Source organism: Polyodon spathula, chromosome 25 (genome assembly GCF_017654505.1).
Source record: "Polyodon spathula isolate WHYD16114869_AA chromosome 25, ASM1765450v1, whole genome shotgun sequence".
Classification (NCBI taxonomy): Eukaryota; Metazoa; Chordata; class Actinopteri; order Acipenseriformes; family Polyodontidae; genus Polyodon; species Polyodon spathula.
Genome location: NC_054558.1, coordinates 9214811 through 9238701, shown reverse-complemented (window position 1 = coordinate 9238701; position 23891 = coordinate 9214811). Strand labels below are relative to the sequence as shown.

At 46.5% G+C, this 23891-nt stretch overlaps 1 protein-coding gene across 1 annotated transcript; it reads left to right on the top strand.

Annotated features, from left to right (window-relative positions):
* Positions 1–2868: 2868 nt before the first annotated feature.
* On the top strand, positions 2869–23891 carry LOC121300105 (ankyrin repeat and BTB/POZ domain-containing protein BTBD11-B-like). Its single transcript, XM_041228507.1, has 18 exons — positions 2869–3086; positions 4707–5692; positions 9639–9764; positions 11691–11898; positions 12942–13094; positions 14324–14489; positions 14986–15075; positions 16804–16905; positions 17013–17100; positions 17316–17451; positions 17905–18113; positions 18334–18512; positions 18685–18790; positions 20098–20200; positions 21464–21545; positions 21785–21853; positions 22473–22586; positions 22785–23891. Exons 2-18 carry the CDS (start codon positions 4771–4773, stop codon positions 22992–22994), a joined length of 3063 nt encoding a protein of 1020 aa, XP_041084441.1. The 5' UTR covers positions 2869–3086; positions 4707–4770; the 3' UTR covers positions 22995–23891.

The following is a 23891-nucleotide window of genomic DNA, read 5'->3' as shown; positions in this document are numbered from 1 at the left end:
TCAAGCAGCTTCTTGAAGGATCCTAGGGTGTCAGCTGCAACAACATTACTGGGGAGTTGATTCCAGACCCTCACAATTCTCTGTGTAAAAAAGTGTCTCCTATTTTCTGTTCTGAATGCCCCTTTTTCTAATCTCCATTTGTGACCCCTGGTCCTTGTTTCTTTTTTCAGGCTGAAAAAGTCCCTTGCGTCGACACTATCCATACCTTTTAGAATTTTGAATGCTTGAATTAGGTCGCCACGTAGTCTTCTTTGTTCAAGACTGAACAGATTCAATTCTTTTAGCCTGTCTGCATATGACATGCCTTTTAAGCCCGGAATAATTCTGGTCGCTCTTCTTTGCACTCTTTCTAGAGCAGCAATATCTTTTTTATAGCGAGGTGACCAGAACTGCACACAATATTCAAGATGAGGTCTTACAAGTGCATTGTACAGTTTTAACATTACTTCCCTTGATTTAAATTCAACACTTTTCACAATGTATCCGAGTATCTTGTTAGCCTTTTTTATAGCTTCCCCACATTGCCTAGATGAAGACATTTCTGAGTCAACAAAAACTCCTAGGTCTTTTTCATAGATTCCTTCTCCAATTTCAATATCTCCCATATGATATTTATAATGTACATTTTTATTTCCTGCGTGCAGTACCTTACACTTTTCTCTATTAAATGTCATTTGCCATGTGTCTGCCCAGTTCTGAATCTTGTCTAGATCATTTTGAATGACCTTTGCTGCTGCAACAGTGTTTGCCACTCCTCCTATTTTTGTGTCGTCTGCAAATTTAACAAGTTTGCTTACTATACCAGAATCTAAATCATTAATGTAGATTAGGAATAGCAGAGGACCTAATACTGATCCCTGTGGTACACCGCTGGTTACCACACTCCATTCTGAGGTTTTTCCTCTAATCAGTACTTTCTGTTTTCTACATGTTAACCACTCCCTAATCCATGTACATGTGTTTCCTTGAATCCCAACTGCGTTCAGTTTGAGAATTAATCTTTTGTGCGGGACTTTGTCAAAAGCTTTCTGGAAATCTAAATAAACCATGTCATATGCTTTGCAATTATCCATTATCGATGTTGCATCCTCAAAAAAATCAAGCAAGTTAGTTAGGCACGATCTCCCTTTCCTAAAACCATGTTGACTGTCTCCCAGTACCCTGTTACCATATAGGTAATTTTCCATTTTGGCTCTTATTATAGTTTCCATAAGTTTGCATATAATAGAAGTCAGGCTTACTGGTCTGTAGTTACCTGGTTCAGTTTTGTTTCCCTTTTTGTGGATCGGTATTACGTTTGCAATTTTCCAGTCTGTCGGTACCACCCCTGTGTCAAGAGACTGCTGCATGATCTTGGTTAGCGGTTTGTAAATTACTTCTTTCATTTCTTTGAGTACTACTGGGAGGATCTCATCCGGCCCAGGGGATTTGTTTATTTTAAGAGCTCCTAGTCCCTTTAACACTTCTGCCTCAGTTATGCTAAAGTTATTTAAAACTGGATAGGAACTGGATGACATGTGGGGCATGTTGTCAGTATCTTCCTTTGTAAAAACTTGTGAAAAGTAATCATTTAACATATTTGCTATTTTTTTTTCTTCCTCTACGATTTTGCCATTTGTATCTCTTAAACATTTAATCTCCTCTTTGAATCTAAGTCATTAATGTAGAGTAGGAAGAGCAGAGGACCGAATATTGATCCCTGTGGTACTCCACTGGTTACCTTGCTCCATTCTGAAGTTTCTCCTCTAATCAGTACTTTCTGTTTTCAACATGTTATCCACTCCCTAATCCATGTGCATGCATTTCCTTGAATCCCTACTGAATCCAGCCCCCTGCCCTACCTCTGTAAATCATATTTAAAACAGGATGCATTGCAGTTGTAGAAAGGAACGTGACTTTATAAACCTGCTGGTTTCCCTGTGCACAATTAGGGTTCATAATAATAATAATAATAATAATAATAATAATAATAATAATAACAATAATAATAATAGCATTCTACTTATCAGACATGTAACCTTTGTATTGTTTGTGTGCTCTCTTTCTCTCAGTTTAAAGCTTCATGGAATACCCAGCACAACATACCTTTTCACTGTATATACTGAAGGCCAACTGGATTTTGACTTGAAGTTCTTAGCGCTTGCACAGCCTGCTGTGTTTCTGTAATTGCTGCTTGTGGCAGTATGCTGATGAATGTGTACAGCATGCATGTATACTCCATAATAAATATACAATAGAATAACCTTTGGATATAGAGTGTTTCTTGTTTTGTTTTTAATGTATATGCATCTTTGTACATGTATTTAAAACATTACTATTTAAGAAAGAAAGAAAGAAAGAAAGAAAGTTGAATTTTGTCTGTCTCTAAACCCTGAGGACTACACTTGCATGGGCTGCAGACTCGGGACAGTGTCCTGTCACAATTACAATACAGCACGAGGCTCCCAATCTAGATCGCTCGTGCAGGGCCACAAAGTGGTGCATCGTCAGAATGTGGTACATCATCAGAATGTGGTAGGCATACTCGTTTAACGGCAAAAAAATAAATAAATGGTACGCTGTAAATGCTGTGCCTGTCGACTGCACATATCAAGACATACTAGTTGACTCACAAAATCGTATACATTTACAACTGTACCACAAAATAACACCACTACCGCGAGAAAAACAAACCAGCGCCAGGTCTAATCGTACTTCGTAATATTTCCTCTTCACATTCGACATTACCGTACACTGGACAGTTGACTGAACTGAGGTTTCCTTAGCGGGAGGGCACAGGTCAGGACTGATATGTTTGCTGGCGGATGGGAATGAACTTGTTTCACCGAATTGGCTCAGAGAGGCAGTCACAGTAGAGCTGCATGGCTCCGCCTCGCCTGTGCTCCGCACTGCTGCAGTGAGCTGTAACGTACTTTGAAACTTTAAAGCACACTGTCACTGTCAGACGCGAGCAACACACACAGGGTCGATTGAAGGACTGTTTGGATCGACGCATTTCAATGCGAGAACGATACCTCGGAAAGCATTAATACATTCTCTGTAAATCACTCCACTTTCCCATGGTCAACAATGGTCATTTCTCCTTGGTAAGTAAGGGCTGTTTGTTTATTATTAGTTCAGCTATTATTACCCTGGTAAATGCTACCGTCCCAGGTCACACATGCTTGCTGTTTTCATTTTTAATTTGCCTGTGTTCATTGTTGTGTTGTTAGATAACTGCGGCACAGCAGGGCTGCAGTGGAACCAAACGCGCGATGAGATCCATTCCAGACGTGCTCACTGCTGGTTAAAAATACACCAAAACAATGAAATAGCAATTGTCCAAATGATGGATTCAAGTTTATAAGGAAGGTCGACGTTTCTTATAATATGCGTGTTTGTGCACATGTTTAGTCCGAGAATGCTTACATATGTTATTATTATTATTATTATTATTATTATTATTATTATTATTATAAGGAAGTTTTGCTGTGAACAGTGTTCTCTACGGGAGCGAGTTTATTCTGCTATCCCATACATGGAATGATTTGCATACAAATTGGCTCGTAACAAGAGCTGAATGGGAGTCTGCACACAGGCACGGGCTTGTCACATATATACGCTGCCAGCAATATCTCACACCAGGTACCGGGGCTTCAGTTTCAGGTTGCTTAGCTTGCCTTATTTAACGTACTGCATGCAGTGCCAATGCCGCTGTTTAAATCCAGAACAAAAAAGTTAGTGTGAACCAGGGTCCCGTGTGTGGTTTTTAATAAAATGCTAGCCACATTGGAGCTGTAGGCTAATGATCTGCCCGCTGAAATCTTGTGGTGCAAGAATGATACTTCTTCGAGGGTTGATTTGATCAGCCTGTAGCTAGCCGTCAGATATAAGCTGGAGATGTTTGTAAGAGTTACAATGGATTTCACGTATTTCATTCTGGGTAACCCTGGGATAACCAGGGGGGTTATCTAGGTGATTCCCACCCAGTGCTGTAAACCTATCTAAAAAAACAACTGTGGCAGATTATTGGCTAATCAAGCCAAGTTCTGTATGTTATCAGTGTGCCATCCCTACAATAAAAGAACACTGGTTTTGTTTTTTGTTTTTTAACTAAAATAAGTATTAGAATTATTACAGGGATATGTTCAGCAATGATTTGCCTCAGTTTTAAATAATAAACACAGTACTTTATAATGAACTGGAAATGCACATGTTTGTTTCTGGCTTCCAAACAGCTCTGTTTGCAGTAAATACACATTTAAAAGCCTAAAACTGAATGATGACTTGCAAGGGACAGAGTACATGGTATATAAGTGATGAGATTGATCTGTGTGGTGAAACACAGGCTACAAGGATGTTGCTTTACGTGCTGTTTTCAGTATTAGGAAGTAAAAGGTCACACGTTTATGCTGAATGCTTTAAAGAAGCATTTGGCAGAACTATAAGAGGAAATAGGCAGTTTTACCGTTGTTTTTTCCCATCAGTTCAGACGATAATGCTTTTAATTTAACTTCTCCATCAGTCTTTTTATTTTTTTTTGTAATTCCAAGCTTATCGAATGACGTGATTATGAGAACAGGGGAAAGTCCAGTGCAGGTGTCTGCTGTTAGTTAACGCTGCGTGACTGTGACGCTTACAAAATAAATGTTACTTTCCAATCAGGTGAAACTCGGCACAGAAGATATATTATAAAACCAATATTCTTTTCCTTTTTTTCCTTCTAGGTGATATTTAATCAACAAAAAATAAAAACAAGAAGAAGTTTCCAACGAGTTCAGTGTTTGGGTTATGGCTGGAATTTGCAAGTCTCAGGGTCCGGGATTCCTGATGGATATGTCATCCAAGCACAAGTCCCTGGGTAAGAACTTTGAGGATCTAACTCTGGACTCGGGCTATGGAGGGTTGGCAGGGTCTTGCAGGTCCTCTGTCCTGTCCCTGTCCCCCACCAGCCTGGACCCTCCCACCTGTCAAGGTGGCAGCTTGTGGACCATCCCAGGAGACATGAGCTTCGGCCGGGACAGCAGCAGCAGCAACAACGGCTGCCACAAGTGCCGGTCCGAGGATCCCGAGGGCCTGGAGGGGCTGGATCTGTGCCCCAAGCTGCCGCCTCTGGACTATGTGCCCTGGAGCGAGGAGGAGATGATGAGAGTGATGAGGAAGTGCCAGCCGAGTTCCTCGATCAAGGAGGGCGTCTCTTCTCCCTGCGCCACCGCCGGCCTCCTCCGCCAGCTCTCCACCTGCCTGGGCCGAGCCCTACTTCGAATCGCCAGGGAAGCCCAGCGTCTGAGCCTCCCATGCGCCAAGTGCACCAAGCTGGTGGTCCAGAGCGCGGCCAAGCTCACCCTGTCCTGGACGCTGTCAGAGGCCTGCGTGGCCGCCGGGGTGCGGGCGCTGTCCCTCTACAATATGAGCGCTGTGGAGCCGTTCTCCACAGGGCAGAGCGCCCTATGTGGGCTGCAGTTCTCGGTGGGGCGCATGTTCCGCTGGCTGGTGGACAGCAAGGTGGCTCCCCGGATACACGAGCACGCTGCGATCTACCTGGCGGCCGCTCTGGAGAGCCTGCTGGAGGAGGTGTGGGGCCGGCTGCTCTCCGCTCAGTCTGGAGGGAGCCTGGATGAGAAAGCCCTGGAGCACGTTCTCAACAATGATGCAGAGCTGTGGGGGCTCTTCCAGCCCTACCAACATCTATCCTGTGGGAAGAATGCTTACGGTAAGAGAAGCAATCGGTCCCCGCGCAGCCCCTCTCCTCAGTCTGTCGGTTTGGGCAGATCTCCTTGTGCTTGTAAACCTTGGGGTGCTGGTGTTGTTTCACTATTAATACACGGCTGCATTTTAGGAGGACTGGCAGACTTGCCTGAGATGTTTTTGTTAATCTGAAATTCTAAGAATTTAGAGGTGTTTCCAAATGCCATGTGGTTCAGAAATGGTTTGCTTTTTTTAAATAGCATAGCATTTCCTAGAACCAATAAATGGGAAATGACATAAGTGTTCAAGATGGTATATTTGGTGCATCTGAGAAGTAAGGAAAAGTTGGTGCATGACAGAACAAGCCAACAGTAACAGAATCATGGTCTGTGGAAGCGGGGAGGGTGTGTGACAGGGCAGGCACTGCAGACCTGCACCTTGTTAATAGCAATGTGCAGGTGAAAACAAAAACTAAACAAAAAAAAACTGTAATATTTGTCATATTACACTTTGTGACTGTAACACAAAGTTTCACATCAGACAAGAGGGTAGTTTACTGATTGGGTTGATTGAGTTTCGCAGCACGCAGCTGAAACACAGACGGGTTGTTCTGTTCAGCCCACGATACCTGACAGTGCAGCCTCAGGCTGCTGCTGACTCAGCCTCAGAGATGGATCACTCTTGAAGAAACTGCAGTGCAAGTTCTTATCCAGCCCACCTCTCCTCTGATCCCCTCCGGGACCTCTCGACTCCCCCCTGCCCTGACTGACCTGTGTTTCCTGTGAGCAGTGTTGTGACCGTATGGTGATTAATGTGCTGAATGGATTTGCAGGCAGTGTCTATTGTCTGTCTCACAAGTGTTTTGACATACATTTCACGAAAATAAAGCCGAATTAAGCCGGCTTAGTTTGCAAGAGTAAAAACATGCATACTAGGGTTACATTTTGGCAAGTGAACCTGAACAGTATGTGCTTCCTATTGCAAAAGTAGAAACGCATTACAGGTTCTTGGTAACCATGCACATTTTCATTCATATACCCTCTTATCTAAACACTTGTATTTAATACAGGTCTGCAAAGAGATTTATGTGAATTGAGCTTCAACTTTAGGTTGATTGATTTAATGCAGTTCAGAAACCTCCACAACTTTCCACTGGTGGCACAGTTTGACTTTCTGTCGTTCTTGCCCACGTGTCCAGGGAAGGTTCTGTAGAAAGAGGAGTAGGTTCCAGGATCTTACGATAGAAGTAACACACTGCCTGCACCTGCAGTGGGCTTGTTTCCTCCTCAGCTGGTTCTCATCAAACAGGTTTGACTCTGATCCCTGCGGCGAAGCACAGTTCCTGACAACTCTATAGAGGAGTCTAGGAGTGTCCCAGCTGCTCTGTGTGTGTGTGTGTGTGTACGTGCGTGTACATGCGACATCCCTGCCTGCGAGGGTGCAGCTGACTGCAAGGGGAGCCACATACACTGAATCAGGGTTGAAGTGGGGGTACGCAGGTCCGATCTGGGGGAGTCATGCCAAATCAGGTTTAATTGCTGTCATTATTAGATCTTGACGAGTTCCCCAGAGGTTTGTCAGGTTCAGTTTATTGATAGAGCTAGCACTGACTTTTACTAGAGGATTCTGTGCTGTACAAAGGGCTATGGAAACCAGACACGTAACAGTGCATAGCAGTTTCTTTAGTGGATTTACATTTAATATGACATATTTTACCAGGATATCATCTTTGAGATTTTGTTGCCAAATTAACTTGCTAACTGCTTTAATCACTGGCTTTGAACCTGGATCTCTCTCTACTCCCTGTCCTCCACTTACTCACACTGCCCGTCTGCCTGCCTGCCTGCCTGCCTGGCTGTCAGTAAATTGAATCCTCATCCTACCCCCAAGTTGATGCTGAGTTGAGCTGTTTCACTAAAACAATGCTGCCTCAGCTCAGTAGGTGAAAGGTGCTTTGAAAGTGGTTAAGCCCGGCTCATGTGCGGAACAATGGAGCTGCTGTTTTGTTCTGGACTGTCGGGGCTGGTGGAGGCAGAGGTCTCTCTCACACCCGACTGGCTGCCCAGTGGATTTCGCTGACTTCATCCGTTTTCAGCAGGGCTTTTTATTCCAGCACAATTAAATGAATAGGATTCATTTTACCACTTTCTGATTGCTTAGGCTTCAGAGCTTCCTGCATGTGACCGCAGTGACGTGTGTGTGTGTGTGTGTGTGTGTGTGTGTGTGTGTGTGTGTGTGTGTGCCTGTATATTTTTCTCATCTGTGTCTGTGTGAGTCTACTGCCTGGATGAAATCAAAACTCCAAAACTCTATCCATTGACTGTGGCACTTCTGATCATAGTCCTGTTTATAAAGTTACAGTATAATGCTGTATTATCAAAGTGCAGCATTTATTGCAGTATGTATATGCAGGGATTGAAATATGACTCCCATTGTATAGCAGTTTCACCCATTCCAGGTTTTAATACAAGCTTAATTAGCCTCAGTGTATAGGTAACAAGTTCAGGTGTGTCTTATTAAGCTCACAGTGTTATGCTGCTACGACTGTATTAGCACTTTGGTATTGCAGTATTCATTCCAGTACTTACATGACGAGTGTGTTAACGCTAAGTGTCTGAGCTTGTGTCCCTGTGTGAGATGTGCAGTTTGATAACACGCTGTGGTGTAATTGCTTGTATTCCTGTGATCTGGGTAGTTCTGAGTCTGATCACATTTGGAGCTGGTACTTTTGACAGCAGTTTGACTGATTCCCATCATACATGAGCAGGATGCTGAAGCGTTCCTCTCTGTCTGAATGCCACCCACCCCCATCCCCCTCCACCTGTACAGGCAGCAGAGCGCTGCAGGAAGCGGACGCAACTTCCTCTCAATGTCTGTTCTTAATTGTCACCCATCTTCAATGGAAAGATCAGATGCCCTCTCTCTTCAGCGGCTACAACAACCATTTGCAGACAATGTGACTTTCAACCTCTGCTCAAATACCTCTGACTTTGTGAGTCACCCATTTGACCCCCTCCATCCTGAAATCAGTAACACATAAATAAATCAGGGGACTGTTGTTAAACTTCGCAGGGTTAAGTGTAAAGCCCAGTTGAGGAAGAGGTAGTGCGTGTTCAGTGGGGCAAGTGTAAACACGTTTCAGTTTACTAGCGCAGAGATGTCAGCCACTACCTGAACAGGTTTTGTTTTTAATGCATTCTCTTTTGGTTACTAAATTGGGAGCTCTTGTGTTTGAGAAAAGCTCTGTAAAGTTTAATTAAACAGATTTAGTTTTGCCCCTTCTTCGTTATGAACCTGGCACCCCCAGTATGTATGGTGCAGTTTGCAGTAGATCTATCTGGAAACACTGTAACAAAGCCAAGGAAGGTTGAACACCCAGCAAGCTTCCCTGGACACAGGGAGACTGATATTAACACCCTAGACTCACGTCATTCAGATCATGTTTAAATTGCTTTTTAAATATCTTTGCAATGGTTTTGAACAGCACTCTGAAACTTCTGTAGGCAGCACAGACTAAATATTGCAACAGAATAAGAAAAAAGAGAAGCCTCTTATTGATGTGTTTCTTTGAAAACCTGGGGAAATTTTTAAGTGGGAAGGAAGAAAAATGATTCAAAATAAGTCACTGTGTCTAAATTAAAGTTAATACAGACAATGTGTTACAACACCCCTCCTCCACCCCATGCCGGCAGCCCTCTCTGTGTTCTAATGCAGCTGTCACAGTGTTCACTCGGCTTCCCATTTGTCTGTCTGTCTGTCTGCGGTGGAGACGCTGTTGTGTTATTGCATCTTGGTTTGCAGGGGTTGCTTGGTGAAGGTACAGTGCAGATCATAATGAAACAAACCTTCAATCATAAACACTAAAGCTATCAGTTATGTTTCAGAGCCACCCTCTCCATCCCTTGGGCTTGATTGCTGTATGGCCCTCCATTAACCCCTTCCTTCCCTGTGTCTCTGCTCTCTCTCCCCAGGCGTTCCCTCACTGCCCTCCTACCTGAGTATCCACACGCTGGGCCAGCCTGGCTCCCGGGCCCTCTTCAGACCTGCAGAGCTGCAGAACCTCCTCACCACGTCCGTGGGCAGCGTGGCAGAGCTCAGTAGGTGCTCTCAATCTGCTCAACTAGACAGCGCAGTGCATGTAGCCCCTCTCTTTCAACGGGGACTTGACTTACAATTAAAGAATAGATAGGACATTCACAAAGCCCAGAGCATCATTGACATTAGCATCATTTCTCTTTTTTTCTGGAAAGAGAATAAAGCACCTGTTAGTCTAAATGTTATAAAACTGGAACAAATGACTGAAGAATAGCTAAGAGCCCCTGAATCCCATTCGGTGCTTGTGTTTGTGATTCTAGTAACTCTTTACAGTCTTTGAGTTTCTGCTCTAGACACTGCAGTACGTGCTGCTTACAATTGAATTCAAGCAAACCTTATTAAAGATGCATTCCAGGTGTGTTTCTGTTGAATCCCAAACCTCTCAGGAATTCATCCTAAACTGGGCTAGCGTTCTCCAGAATAGACTCGGCACCAGCAATAGCAATGCGTCATATTAATTCATTATGAGTGATGAATGTGAGGCTTTAGCAGGACAGCGATGGTGTCAGATGTAACTTCATCCCAGCCGCTATCAGGATAGCACCACAGTAATATCTAAATGAATTGTAGGCTATTTATAGTTTGTAAAGCATTATTCTAGGTCTGATGGAAACTAATTCTAAACTTTTAAAAACATTCAGCGCTAGATTGTTCACAGGTTTCTGAGGATCTTTATTGAGTAAGAATTGAACTTCATAGTTCAAGATTCAGGATCAGTAGGCTGGGAGTGGGTCTGGCTGTCTTCAGTCTAGATAAGTAATGACTGAAGCTGGAGGACAGCCTCTGTTGTCTTTGGGGTGAATCACTCGCCAGTCATCGCTCATCCAGCCCATGTGTCCCTAAGCAAAAAGAATTTTCCAAAAGTCATCATCACAAACGCTGCCGAGCAGAAATTAAAGCTCTCTTCTGAGAGCAGAAGCTTTCTGTGGTGTCTCACTCGAAATCAAGTGAAATGCAGCGAGTCAAGAATTCAAACAAAATCCCCTTGTGAGCTTTTGGGTGATTTTTTTAAAAAGAATTCCCCTCCCACTGTACCCTTAGCAGGCTGTGTGTGTGTGTGGTTGCTCCGATCACGTCACTCGCCTCCTGTTTTGAAGAGCATTGTGGTCTGCAGTTTCAGCACAATGCGGGGATGTGGTCTGGTTTAGTTTCACACTCAGCTCATTCACAGGAAGAACACACAGGTACTCCAGCCTGCTGATCTTCTCAGCAGCAGGGCTGCAAATAGTCTTTGTTCCGAACATCTGCAGGAAAGCATGACTTCATAGCAGACGCTGGAGAGGATCGACTCTCCTCTTAAAGGTTACCTCTCTCCTAAACCATACCGGACCCTCCCTTCGACTCTATCGGTGATCCAAACACTCCCACCTCTGGGACTCCAGATGTTTTCAGATTCTTTTCTGTTATTCTGTATACCACAGGGATGGAAATAAGAGTCCTGTTGCTTAGTGATTTTAATATGTGCTTGATTAGCCCCACTGTGTAGGAAACAAGCTGAGATGTGTTTTATTAAGCTCATAGTAAAACAAGGAATGGATCAAGCTGCAATGCAAAGTCAGATTCCAGCACCAAAGATTCCCTTCAGGGTCACAGAGCCGGGTGGTGGTCTGGCTTCCATCGGGTACTATTCATAAAGCCCATGAGTTATTAAAAATGCATTTGTCAACATCTGTTTTAAATAATGAAATCATGAAATCTAGAATGTTGTCATCTTGGATAACTGAACACTTCTGATTCTAAAATACAAACTCGATCATTAAGTTCAGATGACATGTTTAAATTCAGCTGTTGATATTAGCAGTGGCACACATGCCTGGGTTTCAGAACCACTGGAATCTGAGAACTGGGTCCAGTGAAGTGTGCTCGGAACTGGTGTAAATGAACAGTATCTTCCTGCCTGTGCTCACCCTGTGCTCCCTCCCTCTCAGGCTCCCTGGTCATCAACGCCATGTTCTTCCTGCAGCAGCTGGGAGCTCGGAGTGGCAGCGGGGGGGCCTTCCAGCTGCACTTCAAGCATGGGCCCGTGTCGTGGGAGCCCGAGGCCCTGCACGTGCTCTACTACTACACACATTGCCAGCAGATAGAGTGGGAGAACCCCAACACAGAGTCACCCAGGGTCAAGCTCTGCAGCGACAGGTGAGGGGGGACCAGGGGGTGAGGTCCCCTGGTCCCCCACATTCCCCCTGCCCCCCCACACCCCCCACTCACCTGTCCCCCACTCACCCACTCCCCCAACTCCCCCACTCCCCTGGTCCCCCTGACCCCCCACTCCCCCATGAGGGCATGAGGGATTGAGGGGTTGAGGGGGTGAGGAGACCAGGGGTTAAGGGGGTGAGGGGACCATGGGATGAAGGGGTGAGGGGTCCAGGGGTTGAAGGGATCATGGGATGAGGAGACCAGGGGAAGAGGGGGGGGGGGGGGAAGGGTCCAGGGAGTGAGGAAATGATAGGGTTGTGAATGGGCAAGCTGCTATAGATACATATAACCCTATTTCAACCACAGAGAGTACAACTAGTTGAAAGTCAGTAAAAGTATGTTGAGAAGCACCTTTTTATGAATTCAGTTACCAGGTGAAGTTGAAGTAACGCACGCCTCAGATCATGCAAGTTGAAGTTAGAAGTTAGATTCACGTAAGAAGTGCTGGAAAAGAGATCAACCTTGCAGCTGCCTCTCTGCGAGGGTGTAGTGCTGTATTGGGATTAGGGTGTAGAGGGGGTTCTGGAGGGTGTAGTGCTGTATTGGGATCAGGGTGTAGAGGGGGTTCTGGAGGGTGTAGTGCTGTATTGTGATAAGGGTGTAGAGGGGGTTCTGGAGGGTGTAGTGCTGTATTGTGATCGGGGCAGGTGTAGAAGGGGTTCCGGAGGGTATAGTGCTATGTTGGGATCGGGGAGGGTATAGAGGTGGTTCTGGAGGGTGTACTACTGTATTGGGATTTTGCAGGGTGTAGTGCTCTAGTTGTGGAGGGAGATATAACCTGCAAGTGTGGTTTTGGGTCTGCTTGGTTGAAGTGATTTCAGTGAGGGATCTGGGCAGTGTTGTGGCTCGTCAGTGTCGTGTCTTTGCAGGGCTCAGTATGAGTTTAGAAAGCAGTGGGCTGCACTAGCCCATGCTGCTAGTGAATGCAGGTGAATCGTGGCTGTGTGCCGTGTTACTGAGCTCCTGTCCCTGTGCTGTTCCAGGCCCTACGTGTCCCTGCCCCCCGTGGCGGAGTGGATCCGTGTCTGCGTGGCTCATGCAGAGCACCGTCACAGCCTGACCATCGACAGCAATGACGTCCAGCAAGCAGCCAGACTGCTGCTGCCTGGAGTGGACTGTGAGCCGCGGCAGCTCAGGTGAGCAAAACAAAACACAAGAGGAAGGGCCTTCAAATCTCACGCGTTTCTTCATTGTGTGTTTTTTACTATTCCCTTATCTGTTTCCAACTGCAGTGGCTCTTATATTTTTTTTCAGTCTTCAGTTCTAGTTGTATATTGGTGTCCCAGTAGATATGGGCATCTACTGGGACACCCTCCATCACCCTGTGTACCAACCCTGTGTCTCAGTTGTGTATATCTGAATACAGTAACAGAGTGTGTGTGGGATGCTGTTTCTCAATGCAGCCCGGGAGAAGTGTCCAGTGTGTTTGGTAAGGCAATAGACACAGTGTACAGCAGGAGAATGAGCACTTGGGTGGGGAGTTGCTGTCAGACATGCAGACAGGGAGAAACCATGACATCATGAGAGGGCTATGTGAGCACAGGCTCATTACAGCGCTGCCTCATGCTGTGAGACTGTAGCGTGCATGCTTGTAGCTATGCATGAATGTATAGTGTGTATAATCACTGTGTGTCTGTGTCTGTGCACTTTAGGTATTCTATATACACAACATGCATACAGTTCATAACAGATAGAATTATGTATTTGCTATGCATGCATTTCCTTTATAAACACGTTTATTAGATGTCAAGATGTTGACTGGTGTGTTATATTCACATTAGTGCTGCACAAGAGGCTGTTCTTTAGTAGCTGGTGTGCCCCAGGCACATGCAATGATTATCTCCACCTATATTCGGTTTGGAAGACGTGCTTGGTATGATTGAGCTTTTGGCTCTGAAACCCTTCAATTATCAAACCTCCGAGAGATGTCTTGTACTGAGAGCCATTATTGGCTCCGGATAAAAAATTTGAAACCCCTGCAAAATGTCAGTAATTTGTGCAGTCGTGGATGTGGAAGAAGCTGCCAACCGAGCTCCGAGGTATGAAAAGGAACGCTTCTCTCTAGCACAATTAAACACTTTGCTGACTCGGTCCATTGCCTCGGTGGTCCACTTTGCACTCTGCATTAGCAGTGACACCAGCCATTGTTTGTTGCAGATTTAGGGAAAAATGCTAACGACTCCGTGCGGAAGCAAGAGAACCCAGAGCCACTGGAAGTGATTGCAAACACCGTGATGTAGTGAGGGGAGTGTATCGTCAGTGCTGCCCTCAGTGGCTGCTCTGTAGTGTATATTGGCTGGTGTTTGTTGCCTGGGTTCTGGGATATGGTCTGACTGTGCTCTGTCTCGGTCTGCTCTCCTGGCAGGGTGGAGTGCAGTCTCTACGCCTCCAAGCGTCTTGAAGCCCAATCGGCAGAGCAGAAGCTGAGGTGGAACCTGGCCTTCCGCATGCTGAGCTGCGGCCGCACTGACCTGGTGCAACCAGCGGAGGCGCTGCTGGGGCCGGAGGGGATCAACTCCCTCAATGAGCAGGTAAAAGAGCAGAGCAGTGCTGCGGTAGAACAGGGAGAGGAGGAATCAAGCATGCTGGTAACATGCTTCATTTGCACCGTGATTCTGTTGGTTTACCAAGCTTTATTTACATAAAGAAATGCCCAGACAACCCCAGATGATCACAATGTTTTTTTTTTGTTATTTTTCACTTGTTTATAAATTCCATTTCTGTGCAGCAGTGTCTGTGTGTGCATCCCTGCGTGCCTGCCTGCGTGCGTGTGCGTGTGTGCGTGCCTTCGTGCCTGCGTGTGTTCCTGCTCCGCAGGGTCAATCCCCTCTCATGTATGTGTGTGTTCCTGCTCCCCAGGGTCAATCCCCTCTCATGTATGTGTGTGTTCCTGCTCCCCAGGGTCAATCCCCTCTCATGTATGTGTGTGTTCCTGCTCCCCAGGGCCTGTCCCCTCTCATGATTGTGTGTGTTCCTGCTCCCCAGGGTCAATCCCCTCTCATGTATGTGTGTGTTTCTGCTCCCCAGGGCCTGTCCCCTCTCATGTATGCCTGTGCCGCTGGGGACGAAGCCATGGTCCAGGTGCTGCTGGAAGCCGGAGCGGATATTGATGTTCAGGTACTGCAGCACTTTTTGGAATGAGTCCTACAGCATGTAACTTTAGGCCACAGTTTCAAAGCATTTATTCCAGGCTTAACTCCTGTTAATTAAGTTCTATTTTTGAAAGATGGAAATTCCACAGTAATGTACAAAACTGAGAAACAAGCAGCTTGAGAGTGCCTGAGATCCCTTCAATCAGAGTAAAACCGGTTTAAAAGGCACTGAATCGCAAAAGCACACTCAGTACTGCATCTCCAGCCAAGCCTCACTCCTTGTTCGCTGTATTTTTCACATACCTCTTTATAGACATGCATACTGATAAATCCTCTCCTGATCACTCGTTTTATCACCAAACTCCTCAATAATGCGACCCAAGTCATTATTTTATTACTGTAACATCTCAAAAAGCTCTGCAAGTGTCCGTGATATTCTTTGCGCGCTGGATGCAGAAGCAGCTGTCTCCTTTGTGTATGTCTGTGTTATCTATATGATGCATGGGGCGCCCATCTGTCTCACTCGGCCATTGAAAGGTTTTCTCTGGAGAAAAAATGACTAGAGACCTGTGCTGTGTCTTTTTCATGATGTCGGAAAGGGTCAGGGACAGGGTCCGACATCAGACTGGAAAGGGAAAATTGTAATGTTGGACCTGGTCCGACACAGGACCGCAAAGAGTAAAAGACTGCAGTCCAATTTTCTGAAGGGTTACTAGTACTATGATCTCTGTATTACATGGTTTCTCTTTCCATTTGTTACTCAATTCAAGCAGTTGTCAAGTATACTGGACACTCAAGTTAGATTAAAGATTAAGGTTAAATAAAAATAGCTGTGTTTTGCCTCATTTTGCTGTTTAGTTTCTTTGTGGTTTTCATGGCATTTCAAACGAGTTGTAAAGAGATACAGAGAGTCATGAATGTCTGGGAATAGATTTTGTGTGCTGAAGGTGCACTTTGTTGTGTAAGCGTAGGCGTGTGTGGGCTCACGTTTTGACAGGAGCTTTTTCCTTGCATTGCTCATCACCAGTCCCTGTCTGATTCAGTTTCAACAATGCAAGATTTAAGGTGTAGCCCGGCTCGAGCCGGAAGAGGCATTTTTACTGTAACTGACACATGCAGAATGTCACTGTCAATAAAACACACTTCTACAATAACCAGCATATTTCCCACAGTCAACAGCAACAGGCTGCAGTGCTTTTGTTTTTTTCAAAACTACATGAATTTCTTCTTTAGAAGTCAGGTGGCTGAGTGCATAATGACTCAGGGTGTGGCAACATATTCAGATTCATCCTGCGTGACTTCAGACTAACAGCCAGCTCACTGTGCCCCCTGGGTTGTTGAGTGGATGTTGATTGGTGCCTATTGGGTGTCGCAATCCTCAGCCCCCTTCCTCTGTTTGTCACCAGTCTCTCTCGGATACAGGTAGAACAATCACAATTTGTATTGTGAGATGTTTTAGTGTGCAACACAGTGGTCCTTTGGGTGTATGGGAGGCTTAATTTCATGAGGATCAGCCCCTGCTTCTCTATGCAGTGGCTGCTCCACAGCTCTGAGCTGCTCCCCTCTCCACAGCTCTGAGCTGCTCCCCTCTCCACAGCTCTGAGCTGCTCCCCTCTCCACAGCTCTGAGCTGCTCCCCTCTCCACAGCTCTGAGCTGCTCCCCTCTCCACAGCTCTGAGCTGCTCCCCTCTCCACAGCTCTGAGCTGCTCCCCTCTCCACAGCTCTGAGCTGCTCCCCTCTCATCTCTTCCAGGTCCCCAGTAGCCTACAGAGGGCTCCCTCGGCTCACCCCGAGATGAGGCACAGGACTGCACTCGCGTTCGCCATTGCATTCGGCCACATCTCTGTGGTTCAGGTACTGTCTCAAAATAACAAGTCTGTCGTTCTGCATGTGTGCTTTTATCTGCCCTTTCTGCTCCGTTGCCAAAAAGCAGCCGAATGATTCCTGTCTTTTGTTTTTAGTTGCTTTTAGAAGCTGGTGCCGACGTGGACGGTTGTGTCTCCGATGGAGTGGAGTCGGAATCTCCTTTACAGCTTGCAGCAGCAGCGGGTTAGTATTTTACGTGCACAGTAGTTTGGATTAATGTGTTTCCAGACCTTTTATGAGCAAAACTGCCAGTGGCTGAGTCGGGAGTATTCTGGGTAACAATCATTTCATTTAAAGATCTGGATAGGTAGTTGTAAACATCTAAAGCCATGTAAAGGATTCCCCTGTGCTGTAACTATGTTGTTGAGAACGCTATTTGATCTTCTGTCCCTTCGCAGGTCACTTGGAGCTGGTCTCCCTGCTGCTGGAGCACGGTGCGGACCCCATGTGCGGGGCAGACTGTGAGGGAGGGGTGGGGGCATCGATACATGGGACCACCAATGCATTCAGCCTGGCTGCAGCGCACGGGCACAGGTAAGGGGCAATGCCAAACAGACAGTGCAGCCTCATCCCTCAATATCAGATATGGGTATTGCAGAGATTCATTGGTTTAGTGGCATTCAGTAGATGATAAGGACACAACTTAGTGCGTATATGCACATGGTATTTCAACAGCCATGCTGTAGACCCACATACATACACAGCTTATGAGCCATAATTTCATGCTTAACAGTAACCTGCATGAACCTTACCTCCCTGAGTAAGCCACTGAAAGTTTCCTCAGTGAGTGTAGTTCTGTAATTGAATCTGGAGGTTATAACCCTCAGTCATGTGTGTAACAACCCAGCAGGGAGATGCATTGCTTTATCCTTTAACTTACAGTACAACGTGCCCTATACTTTGCTATATCAGAGCTGTGTGAAAGCAGTGCAGTGCTGCCGTGTGCAGTGGCCAGTCTGACGGCCGTGTCTGTGTCTCCTCGTTCAGAAACGTGCTGCGGAAGTTGCTATCCCAGCCGGCGAGTCGCAGCAGTGAGATCCTGTCCCTGGAGGATATCCTAGCAGAGGGTGGGGGGCTTTCCGCCCCAGCCAGGCCCAGCTACAGTGAGAAGGCACGCAGGAGAGTGCTGCAGGAGGCAGTGTACCAGAGTGCGGAGCACGGCTTTCTGGACATCACCCTGGAGCTGCACAGACAAGGTGGGCCACCCGCGCCTCTCACCTGACTGGTCCTGTATCCTGTGTACAGTGCAAATGTTTTGCTGGAGCAATGCCACAAGAGCTTTCTTTTTTTTTTTGGTTAAAATACGTTGAAGCTCTTGTAAGCTGTTCTTGTGTGCCCTTTTGTTTGTCTGATCAGACCTACGATCTCTGCCTGTTGAAGCAGATTGTAATGTGTTGTGTGGTGTTGGTCCTCTAGAAGCCGTGCCGTGGACCCTGCACACGTGGCTGGAGTCTCTGCGCAGCTCCTTTTCTCAGCGCCGCTGGGACGTGACGCAGTGCCTGCTGGGAGAGTTCGGTGAGCTCAGGGAGGTGTTCAGCCAGGAGATGGTGTCTCATGGACTGCCGATCCTCTTCGAGATCCTCCGCAACAGCAAGGTACAGGACAGACACAGGGCGACAAGGAATACTGTGCACTTTTATTGAGCGCCTTTCCTGTCCAACAGCATACCATCTGTCTATATATCTGTCTATGTATTATAAATATTTACATTTAAAATATATATCCCCTGTAGTAATTGTTTAAGTATGTGTTTATTCCCTGGTGCAGATTGAATCCATGTTCCAGCAGCTGGCAGCGATCTTCAGCCGGTGCTACGGGCCGTACCCCATCCCTGCTGTGCCCGACACTGGCTTGCAGCAGCAACTCCACCTGGGTAACACTGCTCTCCATCACACACCGGGGTGGGGGGGGGCACAGTGTAGACAAGCAACAGCAACTCCACCTGGGTAACACTGCTCTCCATCACACACCGGGGGGGGGGGGGGCACAGTGTAGATAAGCAACAGCAACTCCACCTGGGTAACACTGCTCTCCATCACACACCGGGGTGGGGGGGGGCACAGTGTAGACAAGCAACAGCAACTCCACCTGGGTAACACTGCTCTCCATCACACACCGGGGTGGGGGGGGGCACAGTGTAGACAAGCAACAGCAACTCCACCTGGGTAACACTGCTCTCCATCACACACCGGGGTGGGGGGGGGCACAGTGTAGACAAGCAACAGCAACTCCACCTGGGTAACACTGCTCTCCATCACACACCGGGGTGGGGGGGGGCACAGTGTAGACAAGCAACAGCAACTCCACCTGGGTAACACTGCTCTCCATCACACACCGGGGTGGGGGGGGGCACAGTGTAGACAAGCAACAGCAACTCCACCTGGGTAACACTGCTCTCCATCACACACCGGGGTGGGGGGGGGCACAGTGTAGATAAGCAACAGCAACTCCACCTGGGTAACACTGCTCTCCATCACACACCGGGGTGGGGGGGGGCACAGTGTAGACAAGCAACAGCAACTCCACCTGGGTAACACTGCTCTCCATCACACACCGGGGTGGGGGGGGGCACAGTGTAGACAAGCAACAGCAACTCCACCTGGGTAACACTGCTCTCCATCACACACCGGGGTGGGGGGCACAGTGTAGACAAGCAGCAGTGTAGACAACCCTTAGCCAACGACTCAAGGAAGGAATTTAGAATTTTTACCAAATGGTTATCTGTTGTCAAAGATAAGCACGTGAGAGACAGAGGCTGTAGTGTTTTACACAATGGGATGTCTACAGTGGAAGTGTATGCATTCAGTATGTATTTCATGTACACATCGTGTAGTACACATTAATGCAGTAGCCTGTATCTACAATGGAGGACTTCTCATGATGGCTGTTTTGATTGGTTACAAGTTGAACTTTTAGATGGCTAAACATATTGCACACTAGAGCCTTAAAAAAGATCTCATACTTTCTCAAAGTTCTTCACTTGGAAAGGTCCATGTGCTTGCTAGAGTATATGTTTCAGTACTTCCTCAAAGTTCTTCACTTGGAAAGGTCCATGTGCTTGCTAGAGTATATGTTTCGGTACTTTCTCAAAGTTCTTCACTTGGAAAGGTCCATGTGCTTGCTAGAGTATATGTTTCGGTGCTGGCACTGCAGTGAATAACAGGCGGTTTTTCTGTGTAGATCCCTTGTTCCTGAACAATAAGGAGATGTCAGATGTCACCTTCCTGGTGGAAGGGAAGCCATACTATGCGCACAAGGAGCTGCTCATGGCTGCGTCCTCGAGGTAAGGTTTATAAATTATCCCAGTGTTGCATCAGACCATTTCAGTAATGACACTTGGACCCAGGTCTCAGGAGTTTGATTGTGACACGTACCCAGGTCTGAGGAGTTTGATTGTGACACGTACCCAGGTCTCAGGAGTTTGATTGTGACACGTACTCAGGTCTCAGGAGTTTGATTGTGGTACGTACTCAGGTCTCAGGAGTTTGATTGTGACACATACCCAGGTCTGAGGAGTTTGATAGTGACACGTACCCAGGTCTCAGGAGTTTGATTGTGACACGTACCCAGGTCTCAGGAGTTTGATTGTGACACGTACCCAGGTCTCAGGAGTTTGATTGTGACACGTACCCAGGTCTCAGGAGTTTGATTGTGACACGTACCCAGGTCTCAGGAGTTTGATTGTGACACGTACCCAGGTCTGAGGAGTTTGATTGTGACACGTACCCAGGTCTCAGGAGTTTGATTGTGACACGTACCCAGGTCTGAGGAGTTTGATTGTGACACGTACCCAGGTCTCAGGAGTTTGATTGTGACACGTACCCAGGTCTCAGGAGTTTGATTGTGACACGTACCCAGGTCTCAGGAGTTTGATTGTGACACGTACCCAGGTCTCAGGAGTTTGATTGTGACACGTACCCAGGTCTCAGGAGTTTGATTGTGACACGTACCCAGGTCTCAGGAGTTTGATTGTGACACGTACCCAGGTCTCAGGAGTTTGATTGTGACACGTACCCAGGTCTCAGGAGTTTGATTGTGACACGTACCCAGGTCTCAGGAGTTTGATTGTGACACGTACCCAGGTCTCAGGAGTTTGATTGTGACACGTACCCAGGTCTCAGGAGTTTGATTGTGACACGTACCCAGGTCTCAGGAGTTTGATTGTGACACGTACCCAGGTCTCAGGAGTTTGATTGTGACACGTACCCAGGTCTCAGGAGTTTGATTGTGACACGTACCCAGGTCTCAGGAGTTTGATTGTGACACGTACCCAGGTCTCAGGAGTTTGATTGTGACACGTACCCAGGTCTCAGGAGTTTGATTGTGACACGTACCCAGGTCTCAGGAGTTTGATTGTGACACGTACCCAGGTCTCAGGAGTTTGATAGTGACACGTACCCAGGTCTGAGGAGTTTGATAGTGACACGTACCCAGGTCTGAGGAGTTTGATAGTGACACGTACCCAGGTCTCAGGAGTTTGATTGTGACACGTACCCAGGTCTCAGGAGTTTGATTCTGAACACGTTTTTCATGTATTGCTTGACAGGTTTCAGAATCTTATTTCTGTGGCTTCCTCCCAGTCTACGAGCCAGATTGAGGTGCGGGACGTGACATACACCGGCTTTCAGGTAAGTGAGGTCCAGACCTCAGACAGGAACAGCTTGTCCCCGGGGGCTTCCTGTGCTGCGTGTGCTGCAGGGGACCTGCCTGCCTGTTGTATTACAAGCACTGCGTGTATAATGAACAGGAATATGTGATGCACAGCTCCATCTTGTGGGCAGTAGTGTTACTGCCAGCATTCAGCAGTGAAGGGGACGGTTTCTCTCTTCCACAGGGTCTGATGTGTTTGCTCTTTGTTTAATTCCAGGTGGTGATGCAGTATATCTATAATGGAGGTGTTGAAGGGACACACATCAGCAAGCACCAAGTTCTTGACGTAAGGCTGTCTTAGTGAACCTAATTAGATCTGAACTCATCGGGGTCCAAAGCTGTAACAGAGCTCTACTCACTGGACTTTTATTGTATTCTGCGATGTTAAAAAGCAGGGCAAGAATACATACCTAGCACAACGGGAAAGACCTGCAGGACTGATCCAGAGTCAAGAGGCGTCTGCGATATTTTGAGCCGATGTGATCTTGTACATCATCCATAAATTTAAAACTAAAACGGGAAGATAAAACTGGAAGAAACTAAGTCAAGTAGACCAGTGTTTTAGGGCGTTTGTCTGTTTGTCATAGTTCCTTATAGTTTTAATTCATGATCTGTTGCAGGGATGGAAATAAGGCTCCTATTCCATTGCAGTTTCACCCATTCCAGGTTTTAATATGTGCTTGATTAGTCCCAGTGTATAGGCAACAAGCTCAGGTGTGTCTTATTAAACGTATAGTAAAACCAGGAATGGATCACACTGCTATGCAATGGGAGCCGTATTTCCATCCCTGGTTTGTATGTTTGCCACTGCATGCACAACTGAGTGATCCCTGCCCCTCACTCTATGTACAGTAGTGACCGCTCCACTCACCCCAGGCTCTCCCTGCTCTTCTCTCCATGCACAGGTTCTCCACGCAGCCAGTTTCTTTCGATTGAAGGCCCTGAAACGACACTGTGAGATTCTCTGCACCAAACACATCTACCCAGCTGAGATTGTCTCAGTATACCGGCACGCCAAGGTAACTTTACTAGTTCATTGTTTTTGCACAGAGTGCTGTTTCCTGAATGGATAGATCAGTCACTGTATTGTTTTGACGGTGTACGGTCAGTAAAGTGTTCTGTATTAGACCGCTAAACTCACTTCTACCCTAATATTAGCTTTTTTAATGAAGTGATTGATTGATTGATTGATTGATTGATTGATTGATTGCTTCCAGCTGTACAAGGCCTCCGAGCTGAAGGTGTTCTGCGAGGGATACTTTCTGAAAAACATGCCTGCCCTGCTGGAAGTGAGCTCGTTCCGGCACCTCCTGCTGGGCGTGGACGGTACTGCAGGGGACGAGAGCCTGTCTCACGACCTCCTCCAGACCCTAGCCTCCAGAATGCGTGCCATCTACCACCCGTCCTCCAAGGAGACGATGGTGTAGCAGAGACGGGGCGGCTGTATGAAACTGTGCACAGAGCCGAAGCCAGTCCCTGACTGCCCTGGCAGAACTGCGTGTGCGCGTGCGTGCGTGTGTGTGTGTGTGTGTGTGTGTGTGTGTGTGTGTGTGTGTGTGTGTGTGTGTGTGTGACATGCTTCATTTTTGTTCAAGGATGTTAGAACGACTCAGATCGCAATGTTTACTGCACATTTACTGAGGCACTAAAATGTTTGCTTTGCACCAAAGAGACCACATTGTGACTTCTAGGGCTTTTCACTTCAGAGGTGTTTTCAAAAAGTGGGAAATGATTCAGCCAGAAATCCCTGCTTCAGGCTGCAGCACGCTGACTGTGGAACAGCCTTCTTTGGGGCCGTGTGGGGTTCACACACGTCACATTTCTTATTGAGGGACCTGAGGTCTGCTTTTAAACATTCAGGCAGGCTGCATTTGATTTGTGCCCAGCAAAAAATGGTATGCTGAATTTTCTGGAACTACGAACATTGGTCATGGTCTGTCCAGAAGAAGTATGACAGCTATCCATATTTGCATTGTTTTTACAAGGGGGAAATAAATGTATGCAAACTGATGTCTGATACATAGATAAACAGACAGACAGACAGAAGGCTGTTTCTCTGTGTTACAGTATTACTTTCCCAAATGGTTAAACACTGCCAGGTACATATACAGTAAGTAAAAAGCCCTGCAAGTTACAGTTCTAATGTAGTTCTTGTTGTTGTATGTAATAATTAGGCAGCGTTGTTCTCGCCATTAATTTATCATTTTGTTTATTGTTTCTAAAATAGTTTTTTCAGCTGAGCCACCTTTTAAAATGTTTGGTATTAATTGTTAATATTCCTAAGAGTTGTGCAATATTGTACATAGTTTTTTTTTGTTGTTGTT

Bases quoted from the DNA above. Each gene is read 5' to 3' on its own strand.
- LOC121300105 (XM_041228507.1), top strand. From the start codon at position 4,771: ATGGCTGGAATTTGCAAGTCTCAGGGTCCGGGATTCCTGATGGATATG. The intron at 5,693-9,638 runs GTAAGAGAAGCA...CTCTCTCCCCAG, and splicing joins CTGTGGGAAGAATGCTTACG to GCGTTCCCTCACTGCCCTCC. The intron at 18,513-18,684 runs GTACAGGACAGA...TCCCTGGTGCAG, and splicing joins AGATCCTCCGCAACAGCAAG to ATTGAATCCATGTTCCAGCA.